General features: G+C 41.3%; 1 protein-coding gene across 1 annotated transcript in view; it reads left to right on the top strand.

Annotated features, from left to right (window-relative positions):
• The window catches only part of LOC309408032 (uncharacterized protein), a gene marked incomplete at both ends in the record, with an annotated part of 202120 nt that overhangs the window by 98759 nt on the left and 80142 nt on the right, over nucleotides 1-23219 (top strand). Inside the window, one exon of the mRNA XM_082003741.1 lies at nucleotides 15054-15176. Within this exon, the coding sequence (XP_081859867.1) occupies nucleotides 15054-15176 (123 nt within the window). The remainder of the gene's footprint in view (nucleotides 1-15053; nucleotides 15177-23219) is intronic.

The raw sequence follows: 23219 nt of genomic DNA, 5'->3' as shown, positions 1-23219 counted from the left end.
CCTCTCCCTGTTCCTGTTTAGTCGGTGCCCCGTAAATACATCTGAAAATAGCTCCTGCCCTAAGCAGTTGAGTTTATAATTGAAAATACAAGGAAAATAGGTAATTGGGAGAATCAGTGGTATGTATACTCCCTGTTTTTCCAATTTATTCAAATTCTGGAGCAAATGAAACACACTGGAAAACAGATGAGTTCAAATGCTTTGAGGGTGAGAGTTGGTCCTCTATTTGCTTATCTCTGAAATATATATTGCTCTTAGTTATACCATAATCCCTGGTAATTCAGAAATTTGCTACTGAGCTTAAATCACTGCAGGTTTACACTTGTGTAACTATAAACTGAACTTTATCATTAATTTTTCGGCATTAAAAAGAAAAAGTAGGCTAAACTTCAGCTATAGATGAAGAATTTAAAATAATTTCCCAAAGCCCTTCATAAATATGACATTGATTCATTGATATATAGACCATTAGCAGTTAGTCTCCTCTGTTCATCTATCATTTCAATTATCTCCAGCCTTCCCCTGGGTCTTTGACAAATGGGAGACAATTTGCATTTTGTACATTAATGACCTTGGTTGAATTTGTAATTTTATTCCCACCCTTTTATAATTATACTTTAGCATTTGAGGGGAAAACCCCGCAAAACTATAGATGGCCATTTTGTAATTTAATCAGAAGTGTATGGATGCCGAGGTGGGAGGAAAAGGAAGAAATAAGGAAAAAAAAATGTATGAAAGTATTTTGTACTTTGTGGAAACCTTTTACTTGAGGATGGAGAAGATTTTTGTGAGCTAAGCGTGAGGCTTGTTTTAAAGGGGAATGTTAGCTCTCTGTGTCACAGACTCAGGAGACCAGTTAAGAACACAACCTAAATCTTGGCCTCCCAAGAACTGTTGATGTCCCAAACCAACTGATTTCTTCCTAGAAAAGCTGTCTCGTGGTCCCTCCGACAATGTGCAAGAGGGATTTCAGAAAACGATCCCTTAGAAAAGAAAAAGAAGAGAAAAAAGAACCATGTTTTAAAATGGGTATTTCAGGGGTGCACGGCATTTTAAGATGCCCGAGCATCTAGCGTGGGGGCACAGTGTACCTCGTTGCTTTACACCGTCGATCATCTGCTCCACAGTGGGCCAAGCTCAGCTGTAAAAAGAAAGTAGGAATGATATCCTGGAGAGGAATAATTCCTTGAGCTCCTTTCTTTTCTCTGGTACAATCGCTGCCACCCAGCCTCCAGCCCGGGAATGGTGGCAGTCCACCGTCCCACCGCCGGGTCGCCTTTGTGCCCCGTCTGCTCCCCTGGTTTGCCCTTTCGAGCTCTTGTTCTCGGTGCAGTTCCTACATACACATCTGAGCTTTGGTCTTTTCATCGTTTCAAGTGTGAAATTATTCTCAACAATATGGAAGCATTCATTAAAGGTGTTTCATATCTTCTGACAAGCATGTTTGTTAACATCCATTTTTGTGAGTTTTTCTGCTGGGTCTTTGCACATCAGAAGAGCCAGGGCCACCTCTGAGTGTTACTGTTTTCGTATTAGATCAGGCACAGGTATCTTGAAAATACTGAAGGGTATTGCTTTTCATCCAGAAGCGTTGCAAAGCTCTTCTCGAGTAGTACGTAGGCTTGCTCAGGTTTCGGGGATGCCACCGATCCAGCTGCAGGGAGGCTACACAGCAGTGTTTGGCGTGGTGGGCAGAAGTGACAGAAAATGAGCCAGATCCCCTTTGAGCTCCTGTCTGCTTGGCTGTCTTTCCTGCCGTCCCTCCTCTCTGGATTGCGGCTGTCCGCTCGTCCTCCGGTTTCCGCTGACCACCCATCCACACTGGCACAAAGACAGAGAGTGTCACCTGGACCTGGTGACTGCACCGCAATGGGGATGTCCGACCTGCTCCTGCACGGAGCCAGCAAGGGTCCGGCAGAGGTATGCGCGGGGGCTGGGCTGTTCCTCACCAGGCTTTGGGTGTTGTCACCACGGAATATTTCACTAAAACCCCTGTATATCTGGTGGGAAGGTGAACTGTGGGCTATACTAGCACCACCGCTGGCTGGCTACTAGGCAAAAAGGCCAGGTGCTAAGGCAATTTCCATCAATAATTTTGCATTGTCTAAAGCCCAAAATAATCCTTCTTAGCTTTATCTTATGTAGAGGATTGCCTATTAAGTTAAACTATTAATTTCCTCCTCTCCCGTCCTTGAACCTGTAGCGGTGTAGTAACCAGGCTTTAGCGTCGACATGTGTCGGTCACGGTTCACACCTTTCCTGCATTTAAAAAACCAAATGTGCAGAAGTACCCACATGTTATCAATTCTTTTCCTGTTTGTTAATGCTCATAATGTGGGGTACCCTAGAGAACAGGTATAGTAAGTGTTTAGTAGAATTAAGCCTTTTAAGCTTCTAGGTGGGCCAAGAAAGTGGTACAGTGTACGCAGAGAAAGTAAAATTCACAACTTCAGTATCTTGTAACTGAAGATCAGCTTGATGACCTCACTGCATCAGTTCCTTCCTCAAAAAGCTTCCCGACCAGCTTTCAGGATTTTGCAGTGGTGCCTTGTGTTTTGAGTAACACAGGGGCACGTATGCAGTGAGCGCATCCCACGTGGTGAAGATGATCGCTGCCTTCTCTAGGAACGTTCTCCCGTTGTTAAAAATTCACCGTTGCCATCAGTAACAGCAGTGTGTGTCTGAGATACCAGAGTCTTCGCCTTTTCCTTTGAACGTGAAATCACTGCAGTCTCTCAGACAGCATTAGGTGGTAACTGTTGGCAACAGCTACGACGTTAGGAGCGACGTATGTTTCTGGCTAGATTTTCGGAACCATCCATAACGTTATACTACATGTACTTTGCTCGTATATCACACTTTCCTTTTGTGCGTCAGAATGAATTTGGCTGTCTCTTCCATGCACAAAAGTAATTAGGCTGGGTTGAATGTGAGGAATTTATTTTTTGATTGGAACCGAAGGGTGAAATTCCAAATGTAGAAACCTGAGCTGTGAACTGGCGTCGACCTGCGGCCCCCGCACCGCCATCTCCCGCACAGATGCTGGCGCTTAGGAGGGACGTACGCATACAGCGAGAAAGGTCTTGGTTTTACACAGTGCTCAGTCCAGCCTGGAGGAAGTTCAGGCCGGGCTTTTCCACACTGGATTCTCCTGATGTACCATGTACAACTGTTTTCCCACGTGCTGAAGAGCTGGCAGCATTTGGGTTGAAGAGGTTTGGTTAAATGAGACGCTCTGAGTGGTCTGTAAGAGTGAGCTAAAGGCTAAGGTAAACTTATTTATTGATTTATTTCCTCTCTCTTCTGAAAACAGGACTAGGACTCCAAACAAGACACGTGTCTGTGGAATATACTTGTCTTTGCCTAAGTTACGTGTGCTACACAGAAGTGCCGGCTGGATACGTCTCTATTTCCGCACAGCCTGTATGGCCATGTTTGGATTTTCTGCCCCTAATAGTGTTTGCCCTTTGGTGTCTGCTTTTAGTTTATTGAACACCTACAATAGATCTTAAGAACTTTAAATTTATTTCTAATACGTGTTCTGTTTAAGAGTATTAAATGTAATACTTTGACACCGCTGCTCAAAAAGTATAGCTGGTTATCCTAAACCCAACAATTTCGTAGGAGTACGTTGTTATTTAAGGTTTTACAATGGTATCCCCCTTGTTAATGGTGAGGAATATAAAAAAAAGTCTGCTGTTTGCAGGGAGAGCAGTAGAGGAACACATGTTTTAAAGTGTAAAATGATCGTGTTTGAAAGACCACCTGATTTAGTAACTTTGAAGTTTTAAATTCTTTATGCCATCTCACTGATGCCTTGCTGAAAACACAAATACAAATTTCTGTTTGGTTATACCCCCTGAAAAGATCAGGTATGGCTTTCCATCAAAACCAGATGTCTGACATCCAGATAGATAAAGTTAAAAGGCAAATTTAGTTTGTATTGGGAACCAGAGTGTAAAGTTTGGGTTACATAAAACTGGCTCTTCCTGGCTCTGGTATGAATCAGTTTTAGCAGCGCAGGATTAACAATTTCAGCCCTCCGGTTTCTGCCTGTGATCACCTTTGGCATTTGGCGGTTTAAAAACCTTGAGATCACATATTTTTATAACCAGAACTCCCAGGCTGTAAAACTAAGTCTGCTACCTCTGCTAACGACAGCCGCTACACGTGGCGAACACATGTGCTTGCAGAAGCAGTGAAGGTCCCGGGTTCAAATGCCAGTGTCAGGCTGAGGTAACTTTCTGCCAAATTGTTCTTTCTGCAGAGTGTCTGACTTCCAGCATCACGCTGAGCCTGATTTATTTGTTTTAAAAGGAGACCTCTGGGCTGTTCTGCTAGGAAGGGCCCCGAGAAATCACAGCTGTTCTCTGCTACTCATTGTTAATTTGACTGCAAAAAGAAAATCTTATTTCCGCCCTCCTTTGCTTTGAGCTTGTCACTGGTAAAAACTGTATGCAAGTTAATAGTTTGTAGTGTCTTTTTTTGAAGCTTGATATAACTCCATATCCAAGTTTAAGTGTCCCGCTTGCATTCCTTAGTGGGAATTCCCTTACAGGTAAAGGCTGCTCACCTCACTGCCGTTTCTGGTGAGAAGGATCCAGACCTCTCTGAAATATTTCGCTCCTGTTTAGCACTAAATGAAGTAGCTGCCTTTCTGAAGCAGCCAGCGGCTCCCGTTCCTCGAGGTGCTCGGCCCCGAGCAAGGCTGCTCTTTGTGCGCGTGGGCTGTTGCACGCTGCGCTCTTCGGCAAACCTGCCCTGCACTCACAGTGGGCAATAGTTAACAAGCACCCATTGGTGTCGGGTAAGTTAGAAGAGTTCAGAAGACAAATTAGGCAATGAAGTCTCTGGGAATAATGACTTCCCTTGGGTTTCTTTACAAATTACACTTATGAAGATTTAATAATTTATTTTTTTTCCATGGGTTCCTTTGCCCTTGACACGCGAGATCAGTTACTAGAAGACACAGCGGCTGAGTGCGACTAAGTGGTAATGGTATAGGTCTGTGTAAACCAAATAACGAGTTCTCATTTATGCCTCTTGTAAATGAGTGACCTGGTTGTATGATTGTGTTTCAGCCATGCAGGGAATGATCACAGAGGAGTTATTTTCTGTAGTAGAAAGTGAGATGACTTTACAACTATAGTTAGTGCGGGATTTTTGTCAGGGCAGTGAGTAATTCTGCCCACGTAACTGTTAGGAAGATCTTCTAGAAATGAAAAACAAAAGATGGGAAAGAATATTCAGGAGTACATAGGAAGAAAGAAATATTTAACTCATTTAAGTCAGTAGCAGAGGTGTGCCGTTCGTTGCTGTTTGATCTAATTCCAGGCTATATCTGATGATGAGTAGAGTCTGTTCTACTGGTGATTGACATTGGCTGGCAAGAACAGCTATTAAGAAAAATAAGAAAATAGGAGCTTCAGCTTAAATCTCAATAACGAATTCCACTTCGAAACCAGAAGCCAGGCATACATCATCCTTCCTCTGCTGGCTCAGAAATCTTTTACATTCATTTCAGTTTGTAATGGATTTGGAAAAAGAAAAAGAACAAAGTTTTCATTATTCATGTGAAAAATGAACCAATTTGCTCACTTGCTTAGTCCTGGGGTTAATTATGTTGTGAAGTTTGTAAGGAACTGGCTCGTTACAATAGGAGGGCCCTGACATTTAAGCTCCTTAATTTGTCAGCTTGCTCTGGCTGTACTACTGTAACCATCCGGCTGGTTGTACGTGAAGCAACAACTTCTGGACTCGGGGCTTCGGTCCCGTTTCGGGGACTGTAGGCGGGCGGAGGGGTTTGACACCTCGCTGCGGGGGGCTCCTCCTGCGGCAGCACCGATCGCTTTGCGCCTGCGGTTCTGGCCACACCGCGGGACACCAAACGGAGCTTTGCACCAGCGGGAGCCTGCCCCACGTGAACTGAAGTACCAAAACCTGCTGTGCAATGCTTCAAGTGCCCCTTTTCCATAGCATTGCAGTGGAAGCGAGGGCACTCCTGGGTTTGAGGCATTTATTTTACAGGCTTGGAGAAAAGGAGCCAAACAGTTGGCCAGATTGATCAGTTCTTTTTCTGAGTACAGAATAAAGACCGAGAAAGAGACAAAGCTAAAATAAACACTTACTTTTATTCTTCACTTAGAACAGTACTCTTCTTTGTTGTCTTTTCTACAACCAGAAGCTAAAACTGTGGTTTGATTTTCCTTTATATGAATGTTTGGAAGCCAATTTCCAAATAACGCCGTTCTTGTAGCACCCAATTCCCTGTTCCCGCATCCCGCTGGCCGGAGCTCGCCCTGCTCAGAGTCCTGCTGTTGCAAACTCAAATTGCTGCTATACTTAGATTTTCAAGTAATAGCATAGCAGAGCTTTTAAACATCCCACATTGCACATGGGTACCAAAGTATGCCGCCACTGAATTGGTAGATTCTGACCCATCATTACAGGTTTTACCTGGAGCAAGCGTATTTATTTCTGTTTGAAATTGTTCGTTCACCTTTTAGCCTAGTGATTCTGAAAGGCATCAACAGTGTACAGCTCTATCTTTATCTCTGCTTTTGTTATTTACGTGTTGGACTATTGCAGTTCTCTTCGTAGGAGGTGACATCTTAAATCTCTTAAAAATACAGGTTGAGCAGAATGCGTGAGCTGCCACCTTCGTTTCCGTGCTGTGCTCTTTTGATGCCAGTGCTGTATGTCTCTGAGCCTGTGTTTGGTCCTGAAGATGTTGGCACTCGTTAACCTGTGGGGACCTTCAGGTTATTTACACATATGCACTGACTGCACTCTCCAGCTATCTTGGCCTGAGAAGCTCCATAATTTTGCGTAGCCTTGATTTTTTTTTTTTCCCCCTACATATGGAAGCAACTAATTCTTATGGAGATTTATAAGGCTTAATCTTAATGACTGTAAATGCTAGGCTTTTAGAAATGACCTAGCATACCTTTTTTGCTATATCCTTTTTCACTTCCACTCTGATGACCTGATTTATGGGAGATCATGAGAAGCTGGGGGAAAGGCAGAAATTCTGCGTATAAATTTTCTTGAAATACAGGAACAGGAGAGGGAAGGTGGACATCTTATTTGGAATGATAGAAAATACTGGGAAGCAGCCAGCCTTAGTTTGTGACCAAGTGGCTGACAGACTGATTTAAACAGCAAACCGCAAGCCTACCTCAGGTTCGAGGTGTGCTTTGTGAACTCCCCTTCAGGCACCAGCACTTGGCTCGGCTGGAGCCAAATGCCTGGCTTCTGCTTGCAATTCACGCTTGGGATTAAGGACCTCAAAGCTTCCAAAAATTCCAGTTGCTAAGAGTCCTGAAGTCTTGCTAACAATGATCTTTAAAGAATGTTTACTTGCCTGCAAAATATGTAAGGGCTTGTATTTCGAAATCAAACTTTCAAAGTTCAAAGTCTTTTCTTCTGTTTGTGTGTGCATAACCAGCACTACTTGGTACTGAAAGTTAGATGTACCGCAAAGAGAATGCATTTTTTGGGCAAAGCACTTTTAGACAAAAGCAAGGGCTTTTAAGGATGTCACTGCAGAGATCTGAATTCTTTCTAAAAAGGCTCCATTTTGTGGCATAAAAAGTTGAAGCAGAAAGAATTCCGTCTCGGCAGAGCTAAGTTGCAGTACGGCAGACGATGCCTTCTTTCATGTTTTGCTCATAACCATCATAGCGGGCAAAGGCAAACACTTGTCTAAGTTGATAAAATATCTTTAATTGCAGCAATGGTACTTGAGGTTTGGGCTGGATGCATGAGCTCTGTTTGCAATCATAGTTCCAGCCGTACTCCACAATCATCTCCAATCACCGCCGGTTAGCATCCGTTAGTCTGCTCTTGCTTAATTCAGATGTTCTGGGATGTTCAGTTGCATTATTCATGCCTTGTCTGGGAAAATGTATTTTAAAAACGAGTACTAGTACAGGATTTCATTGTACTCTGACAGATTTTTATTCCCACCTCCCCCCCGCCCCGGCCTCTCATTTTAGTTATTCTTGTTGATGTAGAAAGGAAAACTGTGTGCATGATTTGGATCCTGCATTTCACTTTTAGGACTGAGAATTTTAAAAAGGGATAAAAAAAATCAAAGCTGGTATTTTTTCACAAAACGGCTTGGTTTTGGAAATCGTTGTTGCTCAGGACATTAGGAACAAAAGGAAGAAAAAAGAAGAGAGAGCAGCTGTGTATATGGTTACGGAGGACTGCCATAACCAGTGATAGAGATTTTAAAAGGACTTTTAAATGCCGATTTTCAGAACTGAGTCCAGTCTTTACTTAGCAGAGAGGAGGAGGAGAGCTTGGGGTGGAACGGGCCATCTCGGTACCTGCAGCGGGACACCGAATGCTCTCTCCTCTTGCATGAGATTAACCACAGGTCTAGTCTAACACCACAGTGCTTGCCAGTATCTTGGGTTTTAAGAGCTTGTTGTTTCACTTACTTAAACTGAGTCTGTTTTTTTCTCTCTACAGAGTTTTATTCTGACTTCAAAGGAGTTATTCTCAACGTGAGCAAATGCAATTGATTGATGAATCTGGGGTTTTTTTTTTTTTCAGATGATGATTTTAATAAGGACAAATTAATACTAGCAAAGTATGTTTAATAAGAGGCTTTGATTTTGGTTTTACATCTAAGTTTCACGAAATAGAGTTCATTAGTGCCCCGGTAACAAAAGACAGCAAACCATGGAGAGACCCACATGCCTGGGGGACGCGGGCCATGCCTGCGTTCATTACGTGACTGATGTTCTGTGCATATATGAATGTGACATGGGGATAAAGGGGAACGAGTGCAGCCGTAATGTCTTCTAAAAAAAAAAAAAAGGAAAAAATTAAAAAGAGGAGGTGATAACTCTTGAAAGCACAGGTCCTACGGCTGCCCGTGGAGTCAGTGGCGATGACGGCTGTTCCTGGGAGCTCACGCACGCAGAGTCTCTGCCAAAGTCTCAGACAAGTTTGCTCCGCTAATCAGACACTTGTTAATAACAGCTCAGATTTACGATACTCCATAACAGTACCAGAAGAAATATTCATCCTGTTATTGACTTTGTGGAGGAAGAAAACCTAATAAAGCATTAAGAGTGCTTAATCAATACACATGTAGGACCGTGCTTGACTATCGGAATGAGCAGCTTTGTTTTCTATTCAAGCAGATAATTTATGGTTACCGCTGGAAGTGATGGATGTAATTTATGTTTTAGAGACAATTACTGTTCAAAGACAACTGTTACAAAGCTCTCGCACAAAACAAAGAAAAAGACGAATGCAGGCTCAGGGTTGTGAGCATTGTCCTCGCCAGCCTGTCCGGTATATTCACTCATTACATTATATTTACCTATAACGTTTCTGTGATGTACGTGCGTATGCATTAGTGTGAACTGTGTTGCGTCATAGCAGCGAGCGGCCTTTAAAGTTCAAATCAACTTTCTCAGGTTTCAGGGTTTTTTTCAGGCATATGGTTTTGGTTGCAGACCATCTGGGCCATAATTTTAAAAAACAGTGTCTAAACCCGTAAGTAAGTTATGGAGCAACCTATTCACTGGATCTTTAGCACTTTTAAAAAATTGAATCAAATTATTTAGGTCTATAAATGAGAAGTTGTCAAGTGTGCATTATGATTTGCAGACATTTGCCTAATAACACCTCCTTACAAAAGCAAATTGTAATACAGTTGCATATATACTCCTTTGCTCGTATACAAGGCATTCAGATATATGAAGGTACATATATAGATGCATTTAAGTTGCATGTTATAAACTATATTTAGGCTTTGATTCTAACCGTTATGAGGAGTTTGTACCTGAAAGTGTTCAAGTTCTGTTTTCTCAGTTAGGAATTTACAGCTCTAAATTGCTATTAAAGTCAATATAAGCTGCCAGTGCCTGTTAGAGAGAGTAATCGAGCTTATTTTTTAAAGATGTAGAACATTTAGATTCCTGAAATCCGACTGTCTTCCTCATAGTTTTCAGGAAAAAACCCCAGCTGGGAAGAAGTGTTATTAGTGAACTGCTGTCTTCCTCCTAAATAAATATGTTCTCCGTTACTTTGACCCGTCACTGAAGCACGGTGCGTTAGCCTAACGCTTTTAAACTAATCAAAATAATCTCCCCCCTCTGTGATGGTCGTCTTTGTTCATGTGGTATTGCAATAACGATGTGAATGATTTTACAGATCTTATTCCACTCCAGTGATTTATTACAAGACCAGCAAGCTCTGACGTGCACTGAAGTCAGCGCCTTGCGGGTCAGAGCACAGGTTAGCCCCAAAAGCTGGTCGCTGAAATGGCAAGTTTGCATGTGGTTGCATTAAATAAAGATGTTGCTCATATACAGCTGATAAATATAGAAACCTTGGAAAATAGGTTTTAAATAGTGGACTGCAGATATGAGATTCTCCTTGTTATCTTAAAAATGAATTTTTATATTAATACGTCTTGCATAAACCTCTTACACAGGTAAAATATACTTAAAAATACTTTAACCCCTAGGCATGGATTAGCTGGTGTGTCCCATTGATTTAAGCATACAAAGCTGTTGCCAGAATTAAACGGTGATTGACTCCGTTGTTTTCCTGCTGCAGAACAAGGGCCTCTCGGTGCGGATGCTCCTCCCTCAGGCAGTCTGTCTGTCCAGTCGTGCAGCCAGGGCAGCCGTAACCCCGTGCTGGTTTTTGAAGGCGCTGAATTCGGCTCCATACGGAGGACCTGCAGAGGTGCAGCCCTCACCGATAGCTCAGCGGAGAGGTGTGTTGGGGAGACTTCTGTCCTAAGGCGTTTCTGCTTGTCAGCAGAAAATACCTTCTTTCTGCTTTTCAGCAGAAGACTGATTTTTTTTTTTTTAATTCATCTGCTTGCTACATTTGAGAGTTAGTAATAGTGCAGGTCACTTCTGTTAGGTTTTAAAGTTGGAATTACCGATGAAAACCACTTTGTCCGGTGTCTGCTTTTATACAAAGTTTTTGTTTATTTGTAGGAAGTCTGAAATCACCTGGACTTCCATAAAAACTTGAGGGCTGTTTACCCTGGAGCCAGGGATGTCTCTGACATGCTCTGCACTGCGATATTTTCAGACAGGGAGAGTGAACACAACAAGAATACAGAAGTAAAGGGATTGGAATCGGTCCTCCTCCATTTAATGTATAGCTCCTAGGCATATTTAACTGGGCAAAGGTGATCCATCGCATAAAAAAAGGCATGCTCCCCTACATATCAAATATTTGATGAGATTTTTAGATAAAAGAATACCATTTTGTGTAGTGCAATTCTATAATACCCCATGTGCTGGGAGTGTGGGACATAGGCACTTGTCTACAATTCACATTTTGTAATACTAGTGGATTTAATATATGCTGTGGATGGTTTTTTTCCCCATGCGTATGGTAGACAGATCATATATAAAGTTAATACCAAGTTAATCTAGATGAAGGGTTTTTTCAAATTTTTTCTTTTTTCCTTAAGACTTCACATGGCAGGACTGAAAGCTCACATAGAGTATGTCCCATGGATAATGTTTTTGTGTTGCAACATTGGGTCTATAAATAAATGTGAAGCATTGCAGTAGCAAACATCACGTTTATTTTTTTGAAGCACCTACAGCATGTCATTACAGACAGATTGATAGTCTTGATAACATTGAACTTTTGTCAGACCTAACCTGGCAGACTTCTTACATGTCAGAAATTTTCTGTTATTTTTCTTGCTATTCAAAAGGCAAATATATTTGCAACCTTGAATGACATTGAATATGGAAAGCAGACAGAAATACATCATTCGACGGAATTGTTTTTGTCGGGTTTTCTTTTTCCTTTTTTTTACAGTGGCAAAGCTGTAACCATTTTAAAAATTCTATCTACTCTGTGTTTTAGGAATATAGAACAGCTGATCACAGCTTATAAGAGCTATATGAACCATCTTTTTACAAATGTAAAACACATTCTTTATTACTTCACATTCAGATAATTTATTTTTGTGCTTCTTGGACTGAGGCAACAGCTGACCTTTCTTACTGGGTTGTACAAAACAACTTGGCAGGGTACAGGCAATGGAGAAGGTCTTGTACAGGAGACAGTACAGCCAAAGATGCAGATGCTGAGAGCAAATTTTCATAACCCTAAGGTTAAAACTAGTATGGTTTATACCTAGTGAGTGTATTTCTTCAAATGCGAGTGCTTTGTAATAGGAATAAAGCTGAATCAAAAAGCTTATTTTGGTGTCTTAAAATAACCTGTAATTTAATTTCTGAGTTCTGATGATTAGCTTTAAGTGAGGTGTTTGCATAAAGAGATATGTGGAGGAAAAGTCAGGTTTTCTGCATATAATAGAAAAAGCAGTGAATTTCTGGTGTAAGAAGCAGCACAGAAATGGATGAAAACATTTCCTGCAAGGATGAAAACAAGTTAAGGCAGAGACAAGGAAATCCTGGACAGAGCGTTAAGAAGACAGAGCTGGAAGAAGAAGGTGAGGTGATCAGCCATATACAACCAACACTTTTTTGGAGACAAAACTCATAGGTGGACCACAGTATTTTATGCTGAACAGGAACAAAAAAGATAATCTGATTGCTAATAGAAACATGTTGCAATCAAAAGGAAAAACATTCTATACATTAGTATGCAATAGCACTATACACTTCCGACTGTATTATACCCTAGTGAAATCAAGAGGGTAATGATTAGCTCCTCAGCCAGAAAGGTTTTCTTCCAATATTTTGGTTCAAAATATAGACACTGGTGTTAATAAATTGGGCTGCGTATCATAGACCACATCACCGAGTCAATATTTTATGCTAGGAGGTCACGTAGCATCGTAGGTGCTAAAAGAATGTAGAAGAATAAAGTAGTTCTTCCCATTATTTTGTTTGAAAAAATAAAAAGAGCAAGAGATTTTATTAGTTTTCAATACTGTTAGTATAAATAGAAGTCGAAGCTGTGGAGCAGAGTTATTATGTGGCTCATTACTGTTTATTACCACAAGGCACATCAAGATGTCTGCTAGTTAGAGGGAGTAAATCATTTGGAACATGCCTGTTTTGTCGATCTTCTACAAGATGCTCAGCGCTAGCGTGCCTTCTTCCAGTGCTTTGAGGAATATGTCTAAAATCTGTCGCTTGTCATATGTTCTCTCCGTCTCTTGCTGAAGAGAAGGGAACAGACGAATGTCTTATTTCGGTACCATTTGTTTTTGCATTTTGGAGGGGGAGGAGTGTTTTTCTTCGGAAAAGTTTCTGTCTGAATTGTGTTCCCGTGAAATGAAGAGAAGAGCCTTGCTGACTTCACATGAGTTAGGATTTGGTTTGTTGTATAGCTCTGAGACAACTTAATTTTTGTGGGTTTTTTTTTATATAGCTTGCTAATCTTTCAGTATCACCGAGGACAAAGAGAAGTTCGTTGTGTCGGTCATTACACTTCTATTTAGAGCCATAGAGAAATGAGATGGGTTTAGTGAGTTTGTGCCTCTTGAGCTGCATTTTAGTAAATATTGGTGCTTCATGATACACTTTTCTTTTAGCTTTTTAATAGCCTGAAACCTCCCTAGAAATGTCTTTTAACCTCTCTGGTTTTTAGCCAGGATCAGAAACAAGCTAGTAAAGTTAAGCACGAGCTCATCAAAGAACTAACAAACCTTGGTAAATCTCAGACTTTAACAGCTAAGGATTGCAGTTGAAAGGCTCTCATCTCTCTTGCATGAATGTGAAATCTCTCTTTTTTTTGTTTTGTCTTTACAGCACTTTGTCTGTCTTTTGACCAGAATCTAATTAGAAGTTCTTTAAAAAGCCGCGTTTCTCCTTTGGCGATGCAGAGTGCCTCTAATATGAAGTAACCGCCTTACCGTCATGATGATGCTTATCTTCTGGTGCTTGATCTTCCTCCTCCTGCTTCTCTTCTCTCTAACTGAATGTAACGTGTGATCTCTACCAGTGCCAAAGGCCTTGCGGATGTGAGACCCGTCGCCCACGTCCTCATGCCAGGCTCTGAAAACGTGGTGTGTCCCTGTAGCCCTGGCTTTCCCCTTACCAACATGCCGAGAAGGTCTCCTCTGCCACCAAACCAGTTGAAGGCATTTGTCAAAAAATTAAAAAATAGACACCCACAGCCTGTTATTCTTACGTGGGTTCGTTGCTGTCCCTGCTCACCCCTGTACTGATGAATTATGTGTCTGTGCGATATTAACACTTCAGAGAGAGCACAGCAAGCAAGAAAACATTGCACAAGCATGAGTTCCAGAACTCATGGAATCAGTGCAGCAAATACCTGCTGGGTTTGTTACATTTACTGTCCCATTTGACAAATTTCCTAGTTTGGGAATACTTCCACACCATCTGTTGTCTCTGAGCCTGTTTAACAGAGCAGTGTTACTGGCCTGATGATTTCTATCACATTTCTTCAGAAATTCTTATGTAGGGTATGTAAGTCCACAGGTTAAAAAGCAAATGTCTTCACTATTGATTTTTCTCTGCCATTGGCTGGTCTATTTAGTTATTTATACGGTTCTTTAATGTTCTTCATTTACAATGGGTAAAGATCCAATTTTTCCTACTCAAAATCATGCAGGCAAGCACAAACTTGATCAAGTAAACATTTAAGAGGCGTAGATATTCATGTACGCATATCTGAAGGAAAGAAGGACCTTAATTGATTTAAAATGCTACCGTTTTTCAGAGGTTTCTCACCTCTGCCACGACTGCTAGGAGCGGTACACAAGGGAGCCTGGTGGAAATGACAGTATAAAGATTATTCCTGATCTTGGTGCACAGAAGTGGGAAGCTGGTGCGTTGGGTAGAGCCTGCAGCTGGAGCTGGCTGGACTCTGCAGCTTACCTTGTGCAGAACTGGAGGAGGAAAACCCCACCCTTGCACCTCTTGGTTGGGTTGGGGGCACAGCACCATAGCTGGGAGTCACTGCTCCTGTGGTTGCCTCCAGGGTCCTTATCTCTACGTCTTAGTAACTTTCTCATTTTGTCACATCAGAATCAGACACGATTGTCCTCAGATAACCAGGTAATGTGGTCAATGCCCACTCTTTACTGACTGCCGTATATTTTCTCCCGACAGACGTAAATGAGTGCACCACTGAGAATGGTGGCTGTCATGACCAGTGCTGTAATACCATTGGCAGCTACCACTGCAAGTGTCCAGCTGGCCAGAAACTGGAGGAAGATGGAAAATCATGTGGAGGTAATGTTTTGTACTGTGTCTCACTGCCATTAAGAAATCAGAGAAGACATTGGAAAGGAAAAGGAAATGTTGGCTTTTATCTGGAGCCAGCTGAAGAGCGTATAAGAGTTGTCAAGAGTACAGATAGTCTCATGTCTGGATTATGAAGATGTAACTTCATAAGTGAGAACACTTCAAAGGGTTGGTTTTTCGTTTTCTTTTTTTGAAAAAAATGTTATCACTTAACCTGGATTGGCTGTGCCATGTTCTGATTATGGAATTTCCATCATCAATTTAAAAACCTGAAGAAAGTGCATACATTTGATAACATTTCATCTGTCTCTAAAACAAAATGGTTCTTATCAGAAAATACACATACGTTTTTGCATATCAATCACAATTCCACAGCTAGAGATTAACTGAATAAAAAAGGATTTAATACCACATGCTACGTAAGCCCATTTGTCTTCTTCCTAAGGGAAATATAAGTCTAGTTAGTGCATCATGGGATAAAATTTCTTCTTAGGCTTGACTTGTGTAGAAGCAAAACATCACATCAGCTTATGTTAGAGCACATAATGAATTATGGTTAGATTTCTTAAAGATGCACTGGTAAACATAGAGTGGTTGTAAACAAGCCCATCTGCTCCGTTGACCTACAGTCGCTACATTTTTTTGCATCATCAGATGCAAAAGGTAGAGGAGATCAGGTGTAAGGTAGGCAAGGCCAGAGCAGTTCCTTCTTCTTGAACTCTCCTCTAACACAGGTGATGAATGTTTGCTGCCATATGATCTTGTGTGCGCTGGCCCTGTGCCTGGATTGCACCCTTGATCACGTTTCATTGCTGCAGTAAGTACATTGTTGACGTTTGTTGATTATCTCAGGATGAAAGGTGCTAGGTAGGTTTTCATGAACTGCATTATCATCTTTTCACATGAAACCATCGCTGGATTTTCCTGTTGCATAGTATCTCACAAATTTCTTTCTTCCAGGAATTCATTTTACCATTGCCCTTCAACCGTTTTCTTAAGGTTTATACAAAGCAATGTATATCTTAGCTGTGGTCATTCTTTATCCTAACTTTATAATTTATTTGGCTGCACTCCTTTTTTTCCCTAGAAGATTTAGAATTATTTTCCACAGCAAGCTATCATTTGATATCCAACTTGACAGTGTAAATAAGCTGTAGAGGGTTATTTTGTTTTGATTGAAGTTTTTCATTACGTCCTCCATGCTTTAGTTCTGGCCTTTTGAGAGCTCAAGGCAGAAATATTATGCATGATTCACAGATTCCTGCTACTTCACCTCAGTCTTCTCTTTCCGCTTTTGGGGACTAGTTGGTGATATGCCCATGAACTGGTGTATAGGTCTGTGTGACTGGATGACTACTCGCTGCTTGCAGATCTGCGTAAATTTTTTTTAAAAACTCAAGTTTTTGAAAGCAGGAGTCCTACCGATAGTAATCCTAAATTGCTTAGCATGCAACAGTCCTGTTTCTGATAAAATAGTTTTGTGTTAATAACTTAGTTAAATTAGTGTTCCTTCTGCACAGTTCTGCTATTCTTAAAATATACTTTAAATTCTAGTATTTTGACATCCTTTAAAAAAAACAGAGCTTAAGGTATTTGATTCTTGTACCACATACTATCTAATCAAGGATTGCACGAGCCAATGTACTATTAGCTGTTTTGAAGATGCTTTTTGAAATCTTCAGGCAAAAATGGAAACGTACAATAAACTGGAACTCCTCAAGTCACAGAACAAAGTGAATGTGGTGATGACGCTAATTACACCTGAAGTTCTGTGGAGGGGATAATGATGATGAGCATATGGCTATACTGACTTGCAAGACTGCTTTTTCAGCCGAATTCTAGCCGTCAGGTGTTACAATATAAGTAACTTAGTGGTGATTACTACATGGGGAAAAAGTGAGCTTCCAAACAAAACTGTGTGCGGCTGGAAGGTCCTGGTCTTTGGTGTGACACTAAATTGGTTTCCTGATGCCTCTACGTTGCTCAAAGGGGTCATTTTGCAAATGAGAGTAAACCAGCTTCTCATCACTCAGGTTAGCCAGCGTTTTTGGAGGAATAAGGTTTATACTTGTTCTGGGTAGTTACATTCTTTCTTTCTTTCTTTCTAGCATCATTGTTCTTATGTTACCTTTTAGTCTAAACTTGAGTGGTAAATAGATGTGTACTATTGTTCTGCTCCCATTGTCCATCTCGTGGTTGGTTTTATTTCACTGGTGACTGAAATGATCAATTGGTGTACAGGCTTTTTTCTAAGCCAAGGTACAAATAAGGTGTATCTTTAGAAAAGCACCATGGTAGTAGTACAGATTTTATTCAGTAAGTCATTATTAGTGCAAAAGTTGATCTTGTTTTTTGGAAACAAAATAGTGTATCCTTCCGACAAAAAGGAAAGAATGTTGTCAGGAAATAACTGTATTTAAAAAAAAGAAAAAGTTTTAGCCATTTTTTAGTCATTTGTAGCTGTTTAATGCTAAGGAAGGGAAAGCAGATAAAAATTCACTAATCCAACAACATAATGAAGTGTACTGCTGATTTGATCAATAATAGTAGGGGGTTTTGTGAGCAATTTTCGGAGACCCAAAGGCTTAATTTCACAGCTAGAATGAGCTGAGGACGCTCAGCTTCTCTATCTTGTAGGGTGTCAAAGGTGTGTGCAAGACACGAGTCTCCATGAATATGAACAAGACAACAGCATAAAATAGGTGAGATAATCATAAAATAAGCTATTGCTATCATCATTCACTTCACGACATGGTTTCGTGGGCATGGTGGTGTTGGGTTGATGGTTGGCCTTGATGATCTTACAGGTCTTTTCCAACATTAATGATTCTGTGATCTTTGACTAAACCTCCCCTTTCATGGGTGGTTCTGTGGCTGCATAGAGCCACGCGGGGAAGGAGATCGAGCAACCTACCCCCTCTCTGCGGGGTCCATACTCCTTCCGAGGCCTATAACGATCTTTTCTAACTAACTGGGCGCTCTTATGGCAGGATATATCAGAGTTCTGTGGTATGTAAAGTCTTACTTCACTTCAGTGAGGGGTACTGACATCAACAGGCAAGCTGTAGTAAGGTGAAGGCATGTGCATCTACATAGAAGTGCCCAGCAGAGCGGTGAACTGATTAGCCTTTCAAAACTAATTATCTACATGTTGTACTGCAGATTTTACTGTCCCGTGTTCATGGACAGAGCTTCAGGTTTTTTATCTGACAGCGAAATATTTTCTGGCAGATAGTCACGTAGGCATTGTAGATCTTGACGGAAAGCTCAGGCTTACCTCTCGCTCTTCCCATTTCTGATGGAAATTAATGGTGAGAAGGGATTTGGATTTAAATCATTGCACAAATAATACAACAAATTAATATTAGACATTTATTAGTATATGACTGTGGGCCTGATTCTGTGTCCTGTGCAACTGTACCAGCGTTCAGTGCTTCCTGGGGAATCTGGTTAGTGTCTGTGGGTGGATTTGCTCAGAAAGCTGTATCTTGGGCTGACTAAGGGAGAGGAAATGTGTGTGTGTCTGTGTGTGTGCCCAAATCAGCCTTACCTTTGTGCAGTACCTCCTTGTTAAGCAGAGACACCGCTGACTACTTATGGAATACACTGCGAAACGTATCGATATTAATTTAATATCGATATTAATATTAATTTAATATTGTATACTAATGCATAATAATTCTCCTCGAAAGAATTACAAAATCCCAAAATTATATTTAATACCAATTTAAAACTCAATTCTTGGCACAAGTCCAGATCGGTAAGTGAAGCTGAGGCTACAGCTACAAAAGCAGGTTTTCACACATGAATAAGCTCCAGAAGTCAAATAAAAAAAAAGGTTGTGACCTTATGTTAACCTTCTTTGGTAAACTGTCATTTCTTATTTCTAGTATCGTGCTCTCATCTGTCAAGGCAACTGAAGGAAGTTAGAGACAAATGAAGTCCTGGGATTAGCTGTTGATGAAAAGAAGCTTTTATTTTACTGATTGGGGTAATACCGCAATCGCTGCAACCCCGTCCCCAGGGGTTTGAGTCCAGCCTCGGAGCCCTGGCGGGTCTCCTGACATTCGGCGGAGGGACCTTCGGAGCGGCTGCGTCCAGAGCCGCTGTGTGACTTTGCAAGGCCACCACTGGTTACCCCCGTGGCGAAATAGTCACCGGTGTCACTGGCTGAGCTGATCCCAGGTCGGCTGGGGACTCTCCAAACGCTGCTGCCACAGAAGAGTTAATAGCTGGGCTAAAAGGAATACTGAGGGATTTGTCCAGGAGAAAGAAAGTGTTTATTAAAATGACCTCAGCATTTATTTAGTCTGCAAGGTCTGAGGTGTCGGTCGTAACTTAGTCCTGTCAAATCCTGTGGGTTTTGCTGGACACACACTAATTCTGCATTTGGGCTGTTTTCCTTGCCCAACAAATCAATGCACCGGGCGTCTGCTACGTCCCGTGAAAAAAGTGAAGGACTTAATACCCTGCACCTCTAGGGAAATGCCAGGGAAGGTTTTTTGCATTTCTTAAAATGTTTTTATTTTTTTAATAGCAGCAGAGGAGAAATTAATCCATTGGAGGAACTCAGGATGTGTTGGCATTGTCTTAGCTCAGAAAGTTGCATTTGACTCATAACACTGTGGCATGCCGCGACACAGAGTTCGGTATTCTCAGGAACGCTTCAACAGGAAGAGAATAAGGAAAATACGTTTTACAAAAAGAAAAATATACCAGTTCGGATCACACCTGCAACAAGTACTACTCCGCATGAACTCAAATCTTAAAGCACTCGAGTGAAGGCACTCGTAGATGAGGTGAAGCCACCCAGACTTCTTCGTCTTTCTCTATTTCAAGACCTTGTCTTGAGATATGGAAATAAAACCGGTTGCAGGAATTGTATCACAATTATCTAATTATTTGTAACTGAATTACCGTGCCCATGTAATGTCCACCTCAGAGAATTAGGGAAACAGACAAGTCCATCTTGCGATCTTAACAGACTCTGGGTGAGCAATCTTGATAACTAAGATAATTTAATGTATTGGGTGTATACAGTAATTAAAAAGTGAAAGAAAAAGAATAGGCAAAAGAAAAAGAATTATGAAAGAAAAAAGGATGAAACCCAATTTCTGGTGTTTCCAACCCTGTCATTAGGTGCTGTCGGATACTGTGGGACTCCAACGTGGGTTCTTATAGTCAGAAAACTCCAAGTATTTAAGTTTCAATATATAAAAAAGCTGTGAAGCACTCTGTCAGAGGCTGAAGAATAAACATTTTCTTCTCCATTAGTTTGTACATCCAGGATACTGGTAGATGTCTGATCATCTGAAGTGAATTTAACAAGAAGCAATAGCTGGGTTTACATTTAAATATTGTTTATTTATGGTTACTCCTAACTGTCAAATCAGTATCTTTAGTCAGAAATAGAAAGCATAATTACTGCTTTTGATTTCAGATCCCAGTTGATAAAAATCACAGGTTCCCTTATTCCTCTTATAAAGGGAAATATATTAACTAAGATTAAGGGTTAATTTTGCATTTCAAACGCTATTTAGCATTATGCAGTCGGACTTTGGTTTTCTGAAGACCATTGAATTTAGGCAGGAGAACTGCGTGGTGTTTCTGCATGGCTGTGGGGAAGACCCAAGCTGAAACTACTGCAAGATATTCATAGCTGCGTTTGCAAACCTTATTGGGAATTTAATTTTATTTCTACTCCTGAGTAATTCTTTTGGAAATTCCCAATTCTAGTTTTTAAGCATTTGTCTTTGGCTCTGGAAAAGGTCTGGAGGTCATTTGGCTGACCTTTCTTACACACTCCTGAGCTGCCTTCGGAGCCAGCTCGGATCAATGGCTGCGAGAAGCTGTTGCACTCTCCCAGGCAAATCGTGTCATCTTTCTGCGTTCGTCTCTTCGTGGCAGTCCTACAGCAAAAAAAAAAGGTGCTCAAAATAAGTAGTAAAAACTACAACAGATTGATAGTGAAGGTAACATTCACTGTAGGTTATCGGACTTCTAAAACGAATTCCCCGGATCCTGATTAATGGCAAGCCCAAGGCAGGCAGGAGCCCCCCCCGCGTGTCGGGGGCTCGTTTCAGGCTGGCAGCACGTAGCCAATGCCCCGGGTTGCTTTGGTCAGTCTCCTCCTGTTTCGTGTGCCCTCTCAAGCCTAATCCACTCGATTACATGCTGGGGACGCATGAACCCTTTCAGTCTTACTAAAATGTATCGTATACTAAACTCAGCAAAATCAGAGGCGTTTTGGGTCTGCCCTGTTTCTCTTCAGTCCGGGAAGGGTAGACACATCACTTGGACCAGAAGAGGCACTTCCAACCTATTTTTTGAGTGCTTATGTGGCAATCTTAGCCGAGAAGAGCATCTGATGCTCTGATAATTGATTTATTTTTGAATTTTAATTGCACTTGTTTGGATTTTCCATGATTTGTTCTTGACTATTGCTAAAGCCTCCCCGCTCCTCTCTTACACACTGAACAAAGACGGCTGTGAGCTAAACCACATAATTTCTCACATCTGATGTCCCTCAGGGTAGATGAACCAACAGTTGTGACAGCTTCCTCCAAAGTGCGTATTGCCATTGACGAGCAAGCTCCTGCATCCCGGATGCATGTTTTTATTGATCGGAGCTGAGGACAGGCACAGTCAGTTTAAGCAGAAGTTTTATGCAGACCAGTTGGGTAGAAATGGCTGGTGTCAAAAGCAATGTCCTAATCTGAGGCTCCAAAGCAACAGCTGAAGGAGTCCTACCTGCATCTGCAGCCTTGGCTCTCTGGACAGACTGGGACCACTTACGTTTCAAGAATTCAATAATTATGTCACGATAATCTTGGTAAATCTCTTTTTTTCCATAGAGGAAAAATGTCTTTCTCATGGAGGTTTTTTTTTGGCATGTAGATTTTTTTTCTTTGAATGTTTAATTCAGCCGCAGCATTTTAATAGCAGCCTTTTGCATAAACAACCCATGCAACTGGCAGTTTAATTTTCAGGTTATGTAAGTATTACACAGGGTTGGGTGTAGCACGGCATATTGGCATGTCATACATTTTCTGCAGCACATCTTCTGCTGTGTTCCAAAGCAGCGTGTTTTTTTAAAAAGCATGGTATTATTCATAAACCACAGAAAACTGGCAGCCTGTTCTGCATTTCAGTTATCAGATGAATTATTGATCACTGATCTGACACGGACTGAAAGGGAAAAATTCTTTCTAGATGTCACAGGCCTCCCAGGTAACAACAAACGAAGAGTCCCATCTCTACGGCATCTGCTGGTCTAGTCCATATGGCTCATGAAAGCTCACCGTGCGTCACAGCCAATTATAGACCCGGCACATGGGCTGCTTCCCCAGGGCTTCCAGCTCCCGTGTCTTCCTCCAGGATCTGAAAAGCCTCACGTGGGCTCTGCCAGCTGGAAGGAAATACTAAGTGAGAACCGTAACCTGCTATTATCTTTGGAAAGGAGTGGTTGTGTAGAGTGCACGGAGAGTGACAAGTCATCCCCTTCATGGTTTCTCTGCGTGTGACTCCAGCTCCTGCAATTGTGAGTTTGTGCAGAAAGTTGGGCATGAGCAAACTTACTGGCCTGAAAGTTTTCTTTGTCCAAACTGCTCGATGCATAAAGCGTTATTGATCTGCTTTTGACAACGAAAACATTTAAGGTTTGGAAATATTATAGTATTTGCTACACCAGTCAGGGATTTGATGTGGTTTAATTAATGCAAGAGCTTTGAATAATTAGCTGAAAAGCACTATATAACTATACGAAGGGACTATTATTGTCCAGGCAAAATATAACGTTTAGGAATAATATGACAAAAATGATAGACTGCAGTACAAATATGTTTTGAGATATTTCTAGGGCTCTGATTAGTTTATATTAGCTAGTTTCTAGCATTTATGACTACCTCTGAAAGGCAGGTTATGGAGAATGTTAACATTCCACTGGGCTGATTGACAATAATTAGTTTATTTTAAAGGAAAGGAAAGAAGCATGGTATTGTTGCAGCTGACTAATGTGAATTAAAAGCTAGG

This window comes from Phaethon aethereus, assembly GCF_964289735.1.
Source record: "Phaethon aethereus genome assembly, chromosome: 9".
Classification (NCBI taxonomy): Eukaryota; Metazoa; Chordata; class Aves; order Phaethontiformes; family Phaethontidae; genus Phaethon; species Phaethon aethereus.
This window is presented reverse-complemented; position numbering and strand designations above follow the sequence as displayed.